Below are 16,245 nucleotides of genomic sequence, written 5' to 3' on the forward strand. Positions count from 1 at the left end.
AAAACACACATGGAAGAGGCTCATGAATTGCAGAACAGGTTTATATATCGATTTCTTTTACTGACATTTCAGCATATGGCTCATACAGAGCCACCAGCACACAAAGCCACCTAAAATAACAGAGCTGAACTGCCCAGAACTAGTGCAAGCTGAGGACTTCTACAGTCATTTATTTCCTTTTTAGTGCTTTCATGTGTTTGCTGAATGCAGGACTCATGAAGCTCCTGTGCTCTCTCCAGTCACAAGACACTGCAGTGCATTTCTCACTGGCAGATCTTTATTGGGCACATTTAGGATAAAAGCAGCAGCATTGGGATGCAGGATGACAACTCGGGGAAATCTTGGGTTGTGAGCAACAAGGCACCTCACCTGTATTTAGACAGCTTAGCAAACTTTGAGGGATCTCCCCCAGCTCCTCTGAGCCCTCATGGGCAGCACTTTTTGGCAGGCAATGCCAGCTGCACCTCCACCTACCACAGGCAAAAGCAGAGTTACGGCAGGACAGGATCCTCCTGCCTCCCCTGGCAGCACAGGGACACCTGGCTGACACATCACTGAAAGAAGCCCCAAAGTAGTAGTTTCATGTTTTATTCTGCTCCCCCTCAATAAAAACAATACAAGGCCTTTGACAGAAAGTACCCTGTGGTCTCTGTTTATGGGCAAAGACACATCACACATCATGGATGCCCAGCCACTCCTGATTCTCTCCCACAGCTCTGACATCTTCAAAAGAAAATTCCAACTTCCTAAGATGCCACATTTCCATACTCCCAGTTCGTTCACTCCCTTCAACACAAGAGCTCCACGTTCTTACCCCTTTCAGTCTAACTCAGCTAACTAAAATACATTTCTTTAAATAACATTTTAAAAAATTGTATCTCTGTTAAAAAAAAAAAAAGTGTAAACAATTCAAGATTTGGTTCTGAAGTATCCTTGTAGTGCTGCAGCCACTAAACTGAGCTGCCACCCCATAGCTAACAAGGAATACAAAGCTCCCAGGTGGGTTTGATCCCTACAGAGTGCATTGATTTGTTTTCAAAAGGGCTAAAAACTTTTTTTTTTAATCCTCAGCAGAAAATGTAAACAATATTTAGGATTATTTATTCCAGCAAGACTCACATCCAGCAGGCTGAAAACAAAAGAATCTAGTCCATACTCCCTCATGTGGACAGTGTCACTTATTCAGCAACAGGATTCTGACAGAACAGTGTTCCATGCAAGTGCCAACTGTGGCAGGTAAAAAAGCTAATTAAAAAAGAACAGAAATTATGGCAGCATCTGAGGTTACAAACCTTGAGGTGTTTTGGTGGTTTTTTTTTTAACTGAACTGTAACCTACTGGGAAAACACAACATAAACTCCAAACACAAGAACAATTTAAACAAACACTGATAAATTCTGCCAAATAAAACACAGTCAGCAGCAGCTGCTAAGTGCTCACCCGGGTTACCTGCCTCATGAAGCACCCAGGGAACTTCTGCCATGACAATTTAGGGGGAAATATCAAATAACCTTCCATTTGCTCTCCTGACTCATTTCAAATAGGGTCAAAATAGCTTCACATTCCTTTAAAGAGACAACCTCCAGTGTGGAGAGTTTTTCCACCTTGTACCTCAACACCTGTGCCAGGACTGTGTTCTGCAAGAGGGGGACCCCAGACCCAAGGACATTATTCTGCTCCTTCCACAGCTGTAGTAGAAACTGCCTTAACATAATAGGGGCCCTCGTGCAGGTAAGCCCTGAGCCTCAGGTAGTACTGATTGCCAAAGATCTCTGCAATGGTTTTGGAGTTCACCAGGGCCTTCACCAGTTCGTATTTAGCATCCTTTGAAGCTTTGTCAGGCTCCACAGATCTGTCCACAACGTACTCCACAAACCCTGGGCTGTTCAGCATCAGCTTCTGGGCCCACGGTTGATTTGCAATGGCCTGAACAAGAAGACAAAGATGTGAGGGGGGGAAACATTTTAAAACCCTAAAAAAGCAGTTACACAGTAGGGTTTTTGGTACAGGGACAAGGAACAGGAAAAATTAAATGAGATAAGAAACCACCACTCAAATCAAGGAGCAGGGTTTAACACTGGAGAACAAACAGAGCTCAGTGCTTATCTTCAAAGTTTTGAGGGAATTATCACAGCAGTGCCTCTGGTATAGAAGCAGCACCTCAGGTAATTAAAATACATTTCTTTTAAGTAACACTTTAAAATTTGTATCACTGTTAAAAAAAAAGTGTAAACAATTCAAGATTTGGTTCTGAAGTATCCTTGTAGTGCTCCAGCCACTAAAATGAGCTGCCATCCACAGCCAACAAGGAACACAAAGCTCCCAAGTGGGTTTGATCCTTGCCTTTCTTTCCCCTCTCCAATTTATCAGAAAATTAGCATTACAGACATGATGTGTCTGCTGCATTATTTAAATGGGAAAGCCAAGTGGGGGCTGAGGAAAAATTCCTTTTTCTGACCACTTCTGGGCTTTAACAAGAAGTTGGTGGTATTCACTTTGAAGAAATAAATAAATCTGAGACTGAATGGCAACACAAGCCCCACCCTGACGTTTAAAACCAAAGCACTCACAGTAAACACCCGTAAAGCCCCACAGTGCAGATCAGGGAATGGCTGAGTGCTGATGCTCCTGAACAGCTCCAGGGGCTGGCTGGACAAGGATGTGAACCAGGATTCAGTCATTCTTAAAAGGTCTTCTGTCTGCTGCTCTGGCTGTGTAAATCACAAAAATGAGAGTTTGATTAGGATTACGAAAAGCTTTCAGGTTTTTGGGATGTGTTCAAATGGTTTAATCACCCACTTAGAGCTACACTGTTAACCCAGACCCCTGGATCCAAAGACCACAGGGACTGGAGCAGTTTGTCCCTATCCCTCTGAGCACAAGGATATGAACCTGCTGACCCTCATTCCCTCATCAATAAAGTCTTGATTTCATCTTTTATTAACATTTCAGAACACCTGGCACCTTACAAACAAACCCAGACATTTAAGCAAACCAATCAAGGAATTTGAAAACGGTAAATCAATTATTCAGAACACTGAAAGCACCACTGCTGCCCAACCTAGAGGCTGCAAAATGTCCCCTCACAGTTCCTCAGGTGTGTGATGATTTCATTCTTGGAGATGCAAAGAGAAAACAAAGACAAAAAGCCCAACTTACAGGCAAGTAAAGCAGGGATGAAATCGCATCCAAGCACCGAAGCCGTAACTCCGTGGGGGCATTCTTGGCCTGGTGCCCGATTTTGCTTAAGAGATTTTGAAATCTACTTCCTTTTAAAACAAAAACAAAGTGCTTTTAATTAATTCAGCCAGATCTCCACAGGAATGTAGCTACCCATCAGCTACACTATGAATTTATTTATTAGATAAGTTAATACATTTTTTAATTCCTTTCTATATCACCCCAAACTAATTCACTCTTATATTATGAAGTATTATTAAAGAAAAAGAAGATACTAACTAGTTTTCTGTAAAACCTGTTTGCCTTCCACATTTGATCCCAGGATTCCCAGTGTGTCCACAGCCACTCCAATCATCGTTGGATCCTGACTTTCTGCCATTTCAAAGACTTTTTCCATAAAGACAGGGTAGCGCTCACAGATCTGCTGGGGACTGTCCACAACAGCCAGATTGCCAAAAAATTTAACAAATCCTGAGAAAACAAGACCAAAAAAAGCATTGAGTGGAAGAACAGCAACTTCAACAATGGCAAAATTAATGTACATTATTGTGAGATTGATTTGTTCCCTAAACATGTGTTATTAAGTCCGAATAGTGTTGGTAAAAAGCTCAAAATAAAGACAGAACTAAGCAACAAGCCAAATATTTTGACTGTTGCTTAATTCATGATGTTTGCACTCCTAAAAAAGGCTACAATAACACAAACTTTAAAGCTACAGCACGGCCTGCCCAGATCTTACTAAGGAACATCCTTGATGCATCAGCATTTTTTAAATATCCAATATTTTACATATCTGACCTAACATTCAGAATTTCCCCTGGGCTTTCAGCAGGGAGGCTTGGCAGTGCTGTCAGGTTAACCCACTAGCAAAGCAAGGAGGAATGCAGGGTGGCACCTGGCAGATAGAAGCTGGAGAAGGGATCTGACTCTGCCCCCAGGATGATGTTGGAGATTCTGTCGATGACTCCCTGCTGAGCCAGGTACTGCCGCCCCTGGGGGCTGTGCGCCAGCGAGGTCAGCATCTCTATGCACGTGGCTCTGCAACACACCAGGGCATTCTCCTTTATTTCAGCTGGGGCTTGAAGCACTCAGTGATAAAAAAGAAACCACATCCATAAGACAAAATCCTAGCGAAAAAAAAACCCCAAATGATCCCAGCTGTTCAAGCTTCTCCGAGCTAGGAAAGAATTCAGTGTTTCTACTGCAGCCAAACATGATAATTATCACCCCAGTTTGTACTCAGATTAAGGAATGAAGTATTGGACACTCAAGACAGTTTAAGGAGAGGCAGATACAGTGTTTTCCTGAAGAGGGTTTTACAACAAACACACACAAATACATTTATTAGAGTTTTCACAGTGGTGGAAATGTCCTTGGCAAACTCACCAACATACCTGACCAGCACATCCTCTCCAGTCAGCTCCCCAATTAACTCAGGGATTAACCCACTGTTTGCACAGTAATTCAGGGACTCTGCTGACACTGACGAAATCTCCACAATTAGCTAAATAAAAGCAAACAGGAGAGTTTATAAAAACATTATAATGACTCACTGCATCAGCCAAATACATCTTCCAGTGGCAATTAACCTTACATGTATTAAATATGGAATTAATCAAATTTTTATCATTAACCCAAATGTCTGCCTGAAGCAACTTCATAAGGAGTTCCAAGTTTACAGCACATGCATTTGATCTCTATTCACAACCAGCTCTTCCTGTGCTATCCCCATTAAGCTCTAGAACGTTTAAACTGTGTTATTTCTCCTTTGCCAAACATCTCTAGACTGACACTGGCATCTCTCCAAAACTCTCAGCAGCACTTCACATCCAAAAGTCAAGAGGCTACAGTTAACTATTTTACTTTTATTTTCAGAGAAACAAACACTTTCTAGTGTCTTTAGAGATTCTGTGTAGCCCTTCCAATGCCTTGGGCACTACAGGTTAGAGAATGAACAGCAATTCACACTTTGACACCAACAAATGGGAAAGGGAATTTATGACAGCATGAGAGCCCCCACTGCTGTAATCTTCCTACTCCTTTCTAGTTTTGCTAAAACACAGACACGAAGAAAAGTGGGTAAAGCAGTGAGAAACAATAATTTAAAAGCCGTGAAGGGCAGGCTGAGAGCCAGGAGCAGCGGAGCAGCTGCCCACCTCGTAGACCCGGTACCGAACAACGTCACTGGTGGCCATGACACGCCTCAGGTCAGCCAGCAAGCTGCTCCCAAACAGAACCTCCAAACCCTCCTGGCTCTGGGCTATCCTCGACAGAGATTTAATGGCCTGCAAGCAAAAACAGGAGCTTGTTATTACACAGGAGCAAAACCACGCAGAGAAGAAAATCTGAGATTATCAGGTTTAGTTGCAGTGTTCTTTATTAACTATAGCTATACACTTAATTTTAATTATAATTCACTTTGCACTGATGAGAGCTCCTTTTTATTGCCATCCAACCACCTCAGCTTGCAGAGGAATGGGACAATAAGGGCACCTTTACCTCTTTGGCCACTGCTATTTTCTCCCCACCAATGCACTTTATGATTTGCTGTAACAGCTCCGGGCTGTGCAGAATCTCTGGGACAGCAGCTGAGTCTTCAACAATCCTCCCAACCTGATCAAAGAGACACAGAAAATAACATTTGAACAAATTATTTTCCACTGTAAGGATACTCAAGCACTGGAACAGCTGAACAGAAAGCCAGAGTCACAATATTTTGAGGTTTTTGGATCAAAACTCAACTGGACAACACCCAAGCAGCTGCTCTTAGATGAACTTCAAAAAACCCACCCCAAACCACTACATCTCACAATACTCTTCTTTTAAATTAATGCAGCAAGTGTCAGACTCCCACAGCCTGTTTGGTGTCTCCACAATACTTTAAAGTATTAATGTTGCTGCTTTTAATTCTTCCATCACCTGCTGGCGTGGAAAGCTTTAACCCGGGCATGTGGCAGAAGTTTTATTCACAACCTGCTTTTGTCAGGACATGGTTTTGGACATTGCTATTGACATATATACACACTGCAGGGTAATTATCCCAAATGGCACGAGTGCAGGAGACCATTCCTGCTTTTATCACAAACCGAGGTAGGAAAGTGCAGATGGGGACTAAGCCAGAGCTCACCACAGAGCTCTGTCCCCTCCTCCTGGAGCAAACCCTGTACCTGGGACATGGTGAGGATCTTCACAGAGTCGTCGGGGTGGAAAAGGCCCTTCTGCAGCTCTTCCCTGAGGTTCTGGATCATGTAAAGGGGGTCCAGGGCCTGCAGGAGCCTCTCCAGGATGGAAACACACGCGGACACCTGTTCCCTGGGCGAGACGGAGAGAAAACCGAGTCCTTGAGCAGAGGAACACCGCTGCGCCACATCCCGCCCCGGGAAGGCGGCAGGACCCCCTCGCTCCGGGAGAACAGCAGCGGGGCCGCTCAGGCTCCGGAGCTCACCGGTCATTGACGGCGAGGAGGCCAAAGAGCGCCCTCAGATGGTGCTCGCCGAGGCGGGAGCGAAGGGCGGCGAGCGGCACGGCCTGCAGGGCGACCCGCAGGGCCCGCAGCTCCTCCAGCGCCGGGTCCCGCCGCGCCGCCCGCTCCAGCAGCTCCGCCGCCGCCTCCGCCATCTTGGCCACCTCCTCCGCCATCTCCCGCGAGTCTCGCGAGAACTCGCGTCGCCCGTAGCGACCGCCGGGCGGGGTTATCGCGAGAATTCTGGTGGGCCATAGCAACCGCCGCGCCGTTGCTAAGGGCGCCCTTTGCGTCCGCCAAAATGTAAACAAAATGTCCGCCCCGGCGGCTGCGCGCGGAGGGGGCGTGGTTTGGGAATGAGGGGCGGGGTCCCGGTAATGAGGGGCGTGGTCCCGGTAATGAGGGGCGTGGTCCCGGTAATGAAGGGGCGTGGTCCCATCGCCATGGCGGTTCTCCATTCCCTGAGTGGGGGTGGAGGTCGGTGCACGGCGTCGCCGTTTTTTGGGAAAACTGCGATAAACGGCGTTTATTTGGGCTCGGGAAGGGAAAGCGCTGGTCCCGGGAGAGCAGGAACAGCCGGTCCCATCCCGGTGTGTGCCCGGAGCAGCTCCCCGGGCTGCGGAGAACGTGCCACCCCCTCGTGTGTTCAGGCTGGATTTTCTCACCTTTTGCAAACAAATTGATGATGTCAGATAACTCCTGTAACTTTGTTCTTCCATCTCTGCCACAGATTACATCCCCCAGGCTGTGGGAACAGACAAGGGGACAATAAAAAGTCACACGGAGGACAATAAAAACTTACACGGGGGACAATAAAAACTTACACGGGGGACAATAAAGGTACAGCGTGAGACAAACAGCGCTCGGCTCCTCTGCCCCGCGTCCCCCACGGGAGGTTTTGGGTACGAACACCACTCCAGGACTCATCCCCCGCTCTGGTTTCTATCCAGAGAGCCAGACGAAATCTGAGGAAATTACATTTTATAGAGAGGGAAATCGAACAAAGGTGATAAATGGGGTCAGCAAGGCTCAGAGCAGCGGGCACGGCTCTGCGGGGCAGGAGGGGACACCGCGCTGCCCGCAGCGGGCGGGCCCCGGGGAGGAAGAGGAGGAGGAGGAGGAGGAGGAGCCGGTCCCGGCTCGGGCACAGCAGGTGGAGCGGCCGCCGGACATGGAGGGGCTGAGCCAGCGCTGCCCGCTGCCCCCCGGCTGCCAGGGCTGCCCCCGGCCCGGCCGCGGCACCGTGCTGCTGGTGAGTGCGGCTGGGCAGCCACGGACACCGGGGTGGACACGGGGATGGACACGGGGATGGATGGACACAGGGATGGACACCAGGATGGGCACGGGGATGGACACGGGGATGGACACCGGGATGGACATGGGGACGGATGGACACCAGGATGGACATGGGGATGGACATGGGGATGGATGAACACAGGGGTGGACACGGGGATGGACACAGGGATGGACATGGGGACGGATGGACACCAGGATGGACATGGGGATGGACATGGGGATGGATGAACACAGGGGTGGACACGGGGATGGACACAGGGATGGACATGGGGACGGATGGACATGGGGATGGACATGGGGATGGACATGGGGATGGACACAGGGACGGGCATGGGGACGGATGGACACCAGGATGGACATGGGGATGGACATGGGGGTGGGATGGACACGGGGATGAGGATGGACACAGGGAAGGGATGGACACGGGGATGGGATGGACACCAGGATGGGATGGACACGGGGATGGGATGGACACCAGGATGGGATGGACACAGGGATGGGATAGACACGGGAATGGGATGGACACGGGGATGGGATAGACACGGGAATGGGATGGACACAGGGATGGGATGGACACGGGGATGGGATGGACATGGGGATGGGATGGACACGGGGATGGGATGGACACTGGGATGGGATGGACACAGGGATGGAATGGACACCAGGATGGGATGGACACCAGGCTGGGATGGGGATACAGGACATGGGACACTCCCTGGGGAGCACAACAGACACCAACCCATGCCAAGCAACCATGGAAATACCTGCCTGTACCTTTGGCAGCAAACCTCTCCCCAAAAGCGTTGTACAAGAGGGGTGGACTCCCTGTGTCTGCTGGGAGAGAAGCAAATTTTCAAGTTATTTTACACTCAGCATCACCACAGGTTGTGTTCAGGTGGTGTTGTTCAGCTGGGGTTTTTAACAGAATCTCATCAAAACTAGGCAAAAAGTCCTAGCATGGTGATTCTAAACCTAAAGCTGGTTTCAGTTCACAAAAGGCAGAAGAAGTGTTGCAGAAATCTGAGTCTCTCTGCACTAGACTGGCATTTTGCTGCTCAGTGCTTTTCAGCAAAGGTCTTAAATCCTCACAGGGTGTTTTCATTTTTGTTCACTTCAGTGTTTTGACAATCATGAGTTTAATTGGTTTATCAGGCAGGAATCCTGACATTTCACTCCTCTCTTGCACCATCCCTTGGCAAGTACAATTAGTCTGGGATAAAAGAGGAAAAAAATTTTCCTTTCATAAAAAAAAAAGCAGAGTGGGGAGAAACACTGGAAAAAAACCAAGATATTGTTCATGTTTGCACTAATATTCAATCACACGTGATCCTGGGGATTTCCTCATCACATGCACATACATCTTACAAGAAGATTAATGATCTCAGGCTGAACAGGTTGGATGCTTTTTTTTTCCCTGAGCAAGGAGCATGATTACATTTTAATCTGGAAAAATAGGTACACCAGCACATCTCTATTTGGCTTGTAACTCACTGAGTAGCTTCTGGGATTTGTTGCATAATATTTGTTAAATGGCTTAGTGGGAAAAAAGGAGCAGAGAAGGAGCTCTAAAAATTATGATGAGAGGTCTTGTGGTAAGAAAGAATATTTCCTCAAATGGACTGGGAAAGAGGAGACAAGCAATAGAGCACATCAGTCATTTTCCAAATGGGAAAGAGCTCCTGGGTTTGTGGTGACAAGAGAGATTTTTAATTCAATAAAAGAGAGAGAAAGAAAGAAAGAGAAAGAGAGAAAGAGAGAGAGAAAGAGAGAGAGAAAGAAGAGAGACTTCTACATTAGTGCTGTAATGGCAGGTTTTTCAGAGGACAAAGGAGGGTGGAAATAAGTGGGGAAAAGGAATATATTCTTAAATCACTGTAGCTGAATCAGGGCCAGATGCTGTTTATGTCAAAACCAAAACAAAAGACAAAGGGAAGGCGCTGCAGCCCAGAATGGCACCGTCCTTCAGCTGCTCCTCAGCACTCCAAATTAACCTCCCCGTTCCCGCAGCATCCCTGCTGGGATGATGGGATCTTTTTGGGAGGCTGGTGATGGCATGTGAGCACAAACAGCAGTGGAGGGGCTTGCCAGGAGCAGCAGCTCCTGCCCAGCAAACCCCACTTGTTGCTGCTGCTCTGTTTGCCACGGGAGAGCCTTGGTGTCCGTGCAGCCCTGCAGAGCTGGGCAGTGGTCACTGAGATTTCTGTGCCCCACAGCATCCTGCTTCTAGCAGCAGGTAATTAAGATGAGATGAATTTCAAGCCTGCTTCAAAGTTGGGCTGTGAGGCTGGAGTGTGGTCTGGGTGGGCAGAGGGGAATAGCCAACAGGGCAGGATGGAGATTCCCCTGGTCCTGGCACCAAATCTGTTTCCCATGAACAAATCACTGACATCCTGCTCGTACCCTGCCCACATCCCCAGGGAGCAGAGGGTCCCATCCCCTCATTTCTCAGAGGGATGGACACACCTCACCCCTGGCACACAGCTGAAGGATGGCTACAGATGTATCCTGAGCAGGAGAGCTGTGCTGGTGTGGGAACCATTCCCTTCTTGCTCTTTTTCGCACTAGAAACCCAGACATTCCATGTTATACCCCTTATTCTTCTGCAGAAAACCAGTCCTGGCTGCTGTGGTTGGGTGGTGGGGTCTGGAGCCCCCATTAGGCTGAGGGTGACTCCCACAGTCGAGGCCTGGGCAGCCCTGGGCTGATACAGCCTCAGTGCTGCCCCTCTCCTGCCCTGAGCATGAGATTGGCCCTCTTGGAGGGGAATGAACCCCCTAGGAGCAGGTTCTCACCTTATTTAACTGGTTCCTGCAATGCTGAGAGAAGCCTGGAAACGTCCCTCAAAGCACGGACAATGTAAATGCCATTTTCCAAAGCGCCTCAAACCACGGACAGTGTCAAAGCCGCTTTCCAAAGCGCAGTCCTTCACCTGCTGGTGTTCTCCCCGAGGTGCTGGGGCTGCTGGTGCTCACGTACCCCCTGCTCTGGGGCCTGGCTCTGCAGCTGCACTCGGCTGTCACCGGCACCTACGTCCCAGGGACAAACTCCATCGCCTTCGTCAGCTGCCTCAACGAGCAGATCGCCAGGGACATCGCCAGGTACGGCCACGCTCCCCCTGCCCGGCTGCTCAGGGCTCCAAAGCTGCAATAAAGCTGAAAATCTCCTTCTCCCTCTGTCCTTGCCATTCTAGCCCTGGCACAGGGTGCCCAGAGAAGCTGTGGCTGCCCCAGCCCTGGCAGTGCTCGAGGCCAGGGTGGACAGGGCTTGGGGCAGGAGACAGTGGACAGTGGAAGTGTCCCTGCGTGGCAGGGGATGGAGTGACATGAGATTTAAGGTGCCTCCCAACCCAAACCCTGCTGGGATTCTGTGATAGGAGCAATGCTCCTTTCTACTGACTCTGTATCACAAGGCCTTGCCAAGAGCTGTCCCAAGGAAAGCTGACATTTGCCTCTGAAGGCAATGCCATGGTAACAGCAAGCAATTCTCAATGTATTTCATTGCCTTGCATTTTCAAGACCCATTTTCATGACCCTGAATTTCAGGGTTCTCAGATGGATTAAGCTCCAAGCTGATGTTCCCTGATCTGTCACAGTCTTTATTCCTTTCTAGAGCAACACAGACAACAAAATGCCAGGAGGGATATTTCTATAGAGAGACAAAGCACAGTGCTCTCACATGAAAATAAAGGAAGTATGAAAGGGGTCCACAACAAACACTTGTGAGGTACCACTGCTCACCAGGCAAACTTCAGGGAATGAGGGTTTTCCTTGATTTTTTCCTCCCTTCTATTTTAATATATGAGATACTTTGCGTGATATTTTGCATGCAGAGTTCTTTTCACACATCTGTCAGTCTCTGACTCAATGGATGGTCTGTTCAAAGAACTGAACCCGTGTTGACTGGGGAAGTGTTTATGATGGACCGTGAAGTTTCCTGCAACACCTCCTGCGCTGTTTTCCTGCTGCCCTGCTGCTGCCAAAACCCCTCCATCTCCAGCAAAGTGCTCCCAGACATGTTCAGGAACTGACAGGCTACTGAAAGGGAGTTTGTGTCACCTTAAATACTGCAACTGTATTAAGAAGTTCAAACAGAATTATGTCTGCACTGCTCGATGTCTCCTGAAAAAAAAAAAGGAGCAACTGTACCTGGTGAAAAGAGCCTCAGTTCCTGAAAATGCCTCATCTTAACAGCTTTGCAAATGCTTTCCACCCTTTGTTCCTCATCTTGCAGGGAAGGGAGAGGAGATAAATCACTCCCCCTTGCTGAGATATGTGTACTTTGGTTGTGGTTTTACTGGTGGAGTAATTATTCCTTTGTTCTGGAACTGGGAGCAATGAGCCCTGGTTGCAGGGGATGACACAGGGCTCCGACACTCATTTTCCCCCACTCCTTTTCCTGTGTTTATCCTTCCTTTGCACTGCTCAGTGGAGCCCTCACTCAGATGGATCAGTCTGCAAGGAAATTTTCCACTGGTTTCAGGAAAAGGGGTTCAAGCTTTGGGAAAGCAGAAGAGCTGCAGGTAGACTTCAGCATCTCAAGACCTTCTTGCCTATGTTCATCATTTCCTTTGCTTTTCTGCTTATTAATATTTAATCTGTCTCACTTCAGGGCAAAGAAACACACAATTAAGTACTCAACCCAAAGCTATCATGTATTATGCAGACATTTTCCACAGATCACATTCAGCTTCTTACAATGTTCTCTGCTCCCCTGGTGGCCTCTTGTTGCTGCTCAGCTTGCTGGGACAAAATCCAGGATCTCAGGATCTCAATTTATTGGGACAGAGCACTGAAACCAAAAGGTTCCTGTGCTAAAGGAACTTGCAAGTTGCAGGCAGCAAATGCAAACTGATTTGTGCCATGTGTGACACGACAGGCACAGCAGGGGTGGCTCTGCTCGTGCTGCTGCACTTTGTTGGTCTAAAGATTAACTCAAGATGCTCCACGAGCATTAAATGCCTGGAACTGCCTACACATGGTGAGAGCAAACAACCCTGAGCCTCCTGGGGTGCTTTTCCTCTCTAACCATGTTGGTTTGCCAGTGTTAAAGCAAACCAAAGGTGGGGACACCGGTGCCCTGCCTGGAGGGATGGCTGCCACCTCTGTGAGAAGGGCCAGACGCTGCTCGGGTCACCAAACACAACATTTGCCTCCTTTCTTCTAAAAATCCTCCCTGAGATGGGTTCAGTGCTCTGTAATCTCTGAAGTGTCACTTCTGCTGGCAGCCCTGAGCAGCTCTGCAATAACAAACCAAACCACAACTAACGGAGGCGGCCCGAGGGAAGGAATCTAGCTGGGCTTCAGATTTCTAGGATATTTTGGGTTGAAAAACCTTGATGTTTTTAATTTCACAAGATGCACATTTAGGCTGTTCTGGAAGGAAGGGGCACAGATGGACAGCAGCAGACAAACCCCTTCCTGTCCATCCCAGGCCAGCTTTTTGCAGTCCCACAGTTCAGTCCCTGCCCTGGTGATCCCACAGCCAGGGGGGCATAGGGCTGGCACTGGGCAGGGTCCTCCAGGCCAGGAGCAACACCCAAACTCCCTCCTCAGCACAGGGAGGGTCCCAGAGCCCTGCCAGAAGGGCCCGATCTGAAGCATCTCCAGCCAAGGTTCACCTTTGGCTCTGTTGTCTCAGGGTAATAAGTAACCCAAAATTCCATGTCTCCAGTGTCAAAGCTGCTGCTGCCAGGCACGGGCAGCACAAGGGGATGTCCCCAAGGCTGGGGGTGAGCACTGAGCTGGGCTGGCACCGACTGCCCTCCTGTCTCCCCCAGGGCCATCATGGATAAGAGACTGGCTGCCTACGTGAACATCCTGCCCCAGAGCTCGGCCTTGTAAGTTGTGCTGGATATTCCCCAAGGGAGGAGCAAACCTGGCTCTGCAGGGAGGGGAGGAGGGGATGGACACAAGCCTTGGTTCCAGAAGGCTGCTGGGTGTGTTTGTTGTTGCAGATGGTGGGGATGAGCCTCACTGTGCTCGGAGCTTATTGAGGAGGGCAGATGCTCCACTGCCCGTGGGGCTCATTCATTTTTTGGTCACTTGGCTGCACAGACATCCAGCAATTTAGGGTTTGTGCTCCTGAGGACGTGGTGCCTGCTCTAAAAAGCAGCCAAAATAGGGACCAGGAAAGGGCTTTGCAAAATGAAGCAGCTTTTTCAGGCAGGAAGAACAGCAGGTTTGACCTTGGAACAGGCCCAGCCCTGCTCTGCAGGTGTCCTCAGCTGTCCATGCAAAGGGACTGCACTTGTTGGAGGGGCTCAAGAGCAAAGCCCCAAAACAGCTTTTCCTCACAGAAACACCCTGGCAGAAGCAAGGAGCATATCCCACCACAGCTTCCCTCGGGAGGGGATCCCACAGTGCACCCCCATATCCCACCTGAGGGCAAACCCTTCTTCCCCTTATCCATCATTTCCTACAACCCAAAGAGCCGGGGCAGGGCTGGGTTCTGCTCCGTGCCCTGCTCCCAGACCCTCCAGCCCTCCCTGCAGGATCCCTGCAGGCAGATGAGATCAGGACAGCTCCTGGCAGCAGAAATGTTTAGAAAGGTCACATCTGACTCATGAGAGGTGCAGCTCCTCTCCTGCAGGGAAAGGGAGGAAGAAAGCTCAGCCTCCCAGCCACCATCCCTGCAGGATCTGTCCCCCAGCCACTGCTCAGAGCCACCAGCACAGCACACCCCAGCCCCAGCAAATCTGCCCTGCCTGATAAATTCTGCCGTGCTAAATTCTCTGGAGGCTCTTGTCCATAAAGCTGAGGTGCTCATTGATGTGCTCGGCAGTTTTGGGGCCAACAATGTTTCTTTGTAAAGAAATGGCCACTTGCAAAAAGCAGCGAGCAGGGAAAGTAACCCGAGGGCTGCGATGGCTGCAGCAGAGCTGGATTTGCTGATGCAGCTTTCCTTTGAAATCCAGGTATTTCTGGAAAGGGGAACTGGAAGAATCCACTGAAATACTGCTGGTAAGTGATCGTTCCCTCCATCACAAATATCCCTGTTGCAAACGGCCCCAGCTGAAAGGGGCTGCAGGGAGGTTTGGGGAGGGTGGCACCAACCTGCTGGGTTTGGGAGCGTCCCCCGGGGAGGGGCTCCTGTCACACCCCTGGCCGTGCTGGGTGGGGACACTGGAGCTGCACATCCACATCCCTCCATCCCTTCACATCTCCCTTGGGCTTTGGTTTGGTTTTTTACTCTCCACAGCTGGTGAAAACAAGGACGTCCAAAATAGGGGAATTGTCCAACTACGTCAGGTGAGGCTCTGGCTCCACAGGAGCACTGGGTGTCCCATCCAAGGTAGGCTGTCCCCTCCTGCTCCAGCTTTGGGGCTTCCTTGAGCCCCGTCCCACCCAGGGGGGTTAAGGGCTCCTGCTGTATCTTACAAGCCAGAAAAACCCAGAGATGGCATCAGCAGAAAGGAGAAGGTGGCAGAAATATCAACAGCCCTCCGTGCTGGATTGGATGGGGGATTCTCCTCCTCACGCAGGTTGTTATTCCCTGACAGGATTTCCTGCAGCTCCCGGGGGGGAGCACTCTCAGCTTGGGCCAGGCCCCCGGCAGTCTGCGGTAAACCCAAACTCAAAGGAACATTCCCAGGAAGGAGCTGCGGGTGCTTTGAAGGCGGGAGGGCGCGGGGCAGGGCTGGAGCGTGGCTTCCTCGGGGCTGCGCTGACTCTGTCCTCCTGTTTCCACTTTAGATCCATCCATCCCTTTGAGATGCCCGAAATCATCAGCCTGCCCATTGACCAAGGGAACCCTGTCTACCTCAGATGGATAGAGGAGAACGTCCCACGGGACTGAGTGCTGCTCGTTTTTGGGGACACCGGGACCCTCTGGGGTGTGCTGGGAGCCCGGAGTTTGGGGTGGGGACCCTCCTCTCCTCGGGCTGAGCTGGGGAAGGGCCGCCAGCACCGAACTGTGGATGAGGACGGGCGGAGATGTCCCTGTCAGGACAGTCGGGATGTGCCCGGGAGCCCCGCAGAGCCCCGGCAAGCAGCAGAGCCCTCAAACACCGCAAGGATTTAAATCCCCCTGCCACGGAGAGCTGGGATGGGCTGGGCAGGAGCCACGGGTCCAGCAGGACCACCACACTGCCCTGTCACCTACCCCCACCCCAGCTGTGGCTTTGTGCCCGAGCCGAGCTGAGCTTTGTAAAAAGATCCTCGTGTTAATGGTTTCTGGGACATCATTCAGGGAATGTTTTCGGGTTATTTATGTGACTGGGAAGGGAATAAACAGTAGTTGCTTACCTGGGCAGGCTCTTGTGGTCGCAGCTGGGCAGGAGGAAAGGCCTGTCCTGGGCTTGCACACCT

The 16,245-nt window shown here is 49.9% G+C and overlaps 2 protein-coding genes across 2 annotated transcripts; one reads left to right on the top strand and one right to left on the bottom strand.

The window, feature by feature from the left end:
* Positions 1-23: 23 nt before the first annotated feature.
* On the bottom strand, positions 24-7,116 carry PSMD5 (proteasome 26S subunit, non-ATPase 5). The gene is made up of 10 exons (XM_030286509.4): positions 6,626-7,116; positions 6,348-6,492; positions 5,680-5,793; positions 5,337-5,465; positions 4,575-4,684; positions 4,076-4,218; positions 3,460-3,651; positions 3,160-3,269; positions 2,571-2,711; positions 24-1,926 (listed from the first exon to the last, which is right to left on the bottom strand). The coding sequence occupies exons 1-10, from the start codon at positions 7,099-7,101 to the stop codon at positions 1,669-1,671; spliced, it is 1,818 nt and encodes a 605-aa protein (XP_030142369.4). The 5' UTR covers positions 7,102-7,116; the 3' UTR covers positions 24-1,668.
* Positions 7,117-7,738: 622 nt separating this feature from the next.
* Positions 7,739-16,181, top strand: LOC100225027 (protein CutA homolog). The gene is made up of 6 exons (XM_030286543.4): positions 7,739-7,895; positions 10,889-11,037; positions 13,716-13,775; positions 14,853-14,898; positions 15,137-15,186; positions 15,631-16,181. The coding sequence occupies exons 1-6, from the start codon at positions 7,815-7,817 to the stop codon at positions 15,731-15,733; spliced, it is 489 nt and encodes a 162-aa protein (XP_030142403.4). The 5' UTR covers positions 7,739-7,814; the 3' UTR covers positions 15,734-16,181.
* Positions 16,182-16,245: the final 64 nt, after the last annotated feature.

This window comes from Taeniopygia guttata, chromosome 17 (assembly GCF_048771995.1).
Source record: "Taeniopygia guttata chromosome 17, bTaeGut7.mat, whole genome shotgun sequence".
Lineage (NCBI taxonomy): Eukaryota > Metazoa > Chordata > Aves > Passeriformes > Estrildidae > Taeniopygia > Taeniopygia guttata.

Coding starts and splice junctions, on each gene's coding strand:
- PSMD5 (XM_030286509.4), bottom strand. CDS start 7,101: ATGGAGAACCGCCATGGCGATGGGACCACGCCCCTTCATTACCGGGAC. Junction 6,493..6,625: donor CTCCTCGCCGTCAATGACCG/GTGAGCTCCGGA, acceptor CGTCTCGCCCAG/GGAACAGGTGTCCGCGTGTG. Junction 5,466..5,679: donor AAATAGCAGTGGCCAAAGAG/GTAAAGGTGCCC, acceptor TTTTGCTTGCAG/GCCATTAAATCTCTGTCGAG.
- LOC100225027 (XM_030286543.4), top strand. CDS start 7,815: ATGGAGGGGCTGAGCCAGCGCTGCCCGCTGCCCCCCGGCTGCCAGGGC. Junction 11,038..13,715: donor ATCGCCAGGGACATCGCCAG/GTACGGCCACGC, acceptor TGTCTCCCCCAG/GGCCATCATGGATAAGAGAC. Junction 13,776..14,852: donor CTGCCCCAGAGCTCGGCCTT/GTAAGTTGTGCT, acceptor TTTGAAATCCAG/GTATTTCTGGAAAGGGGAAC.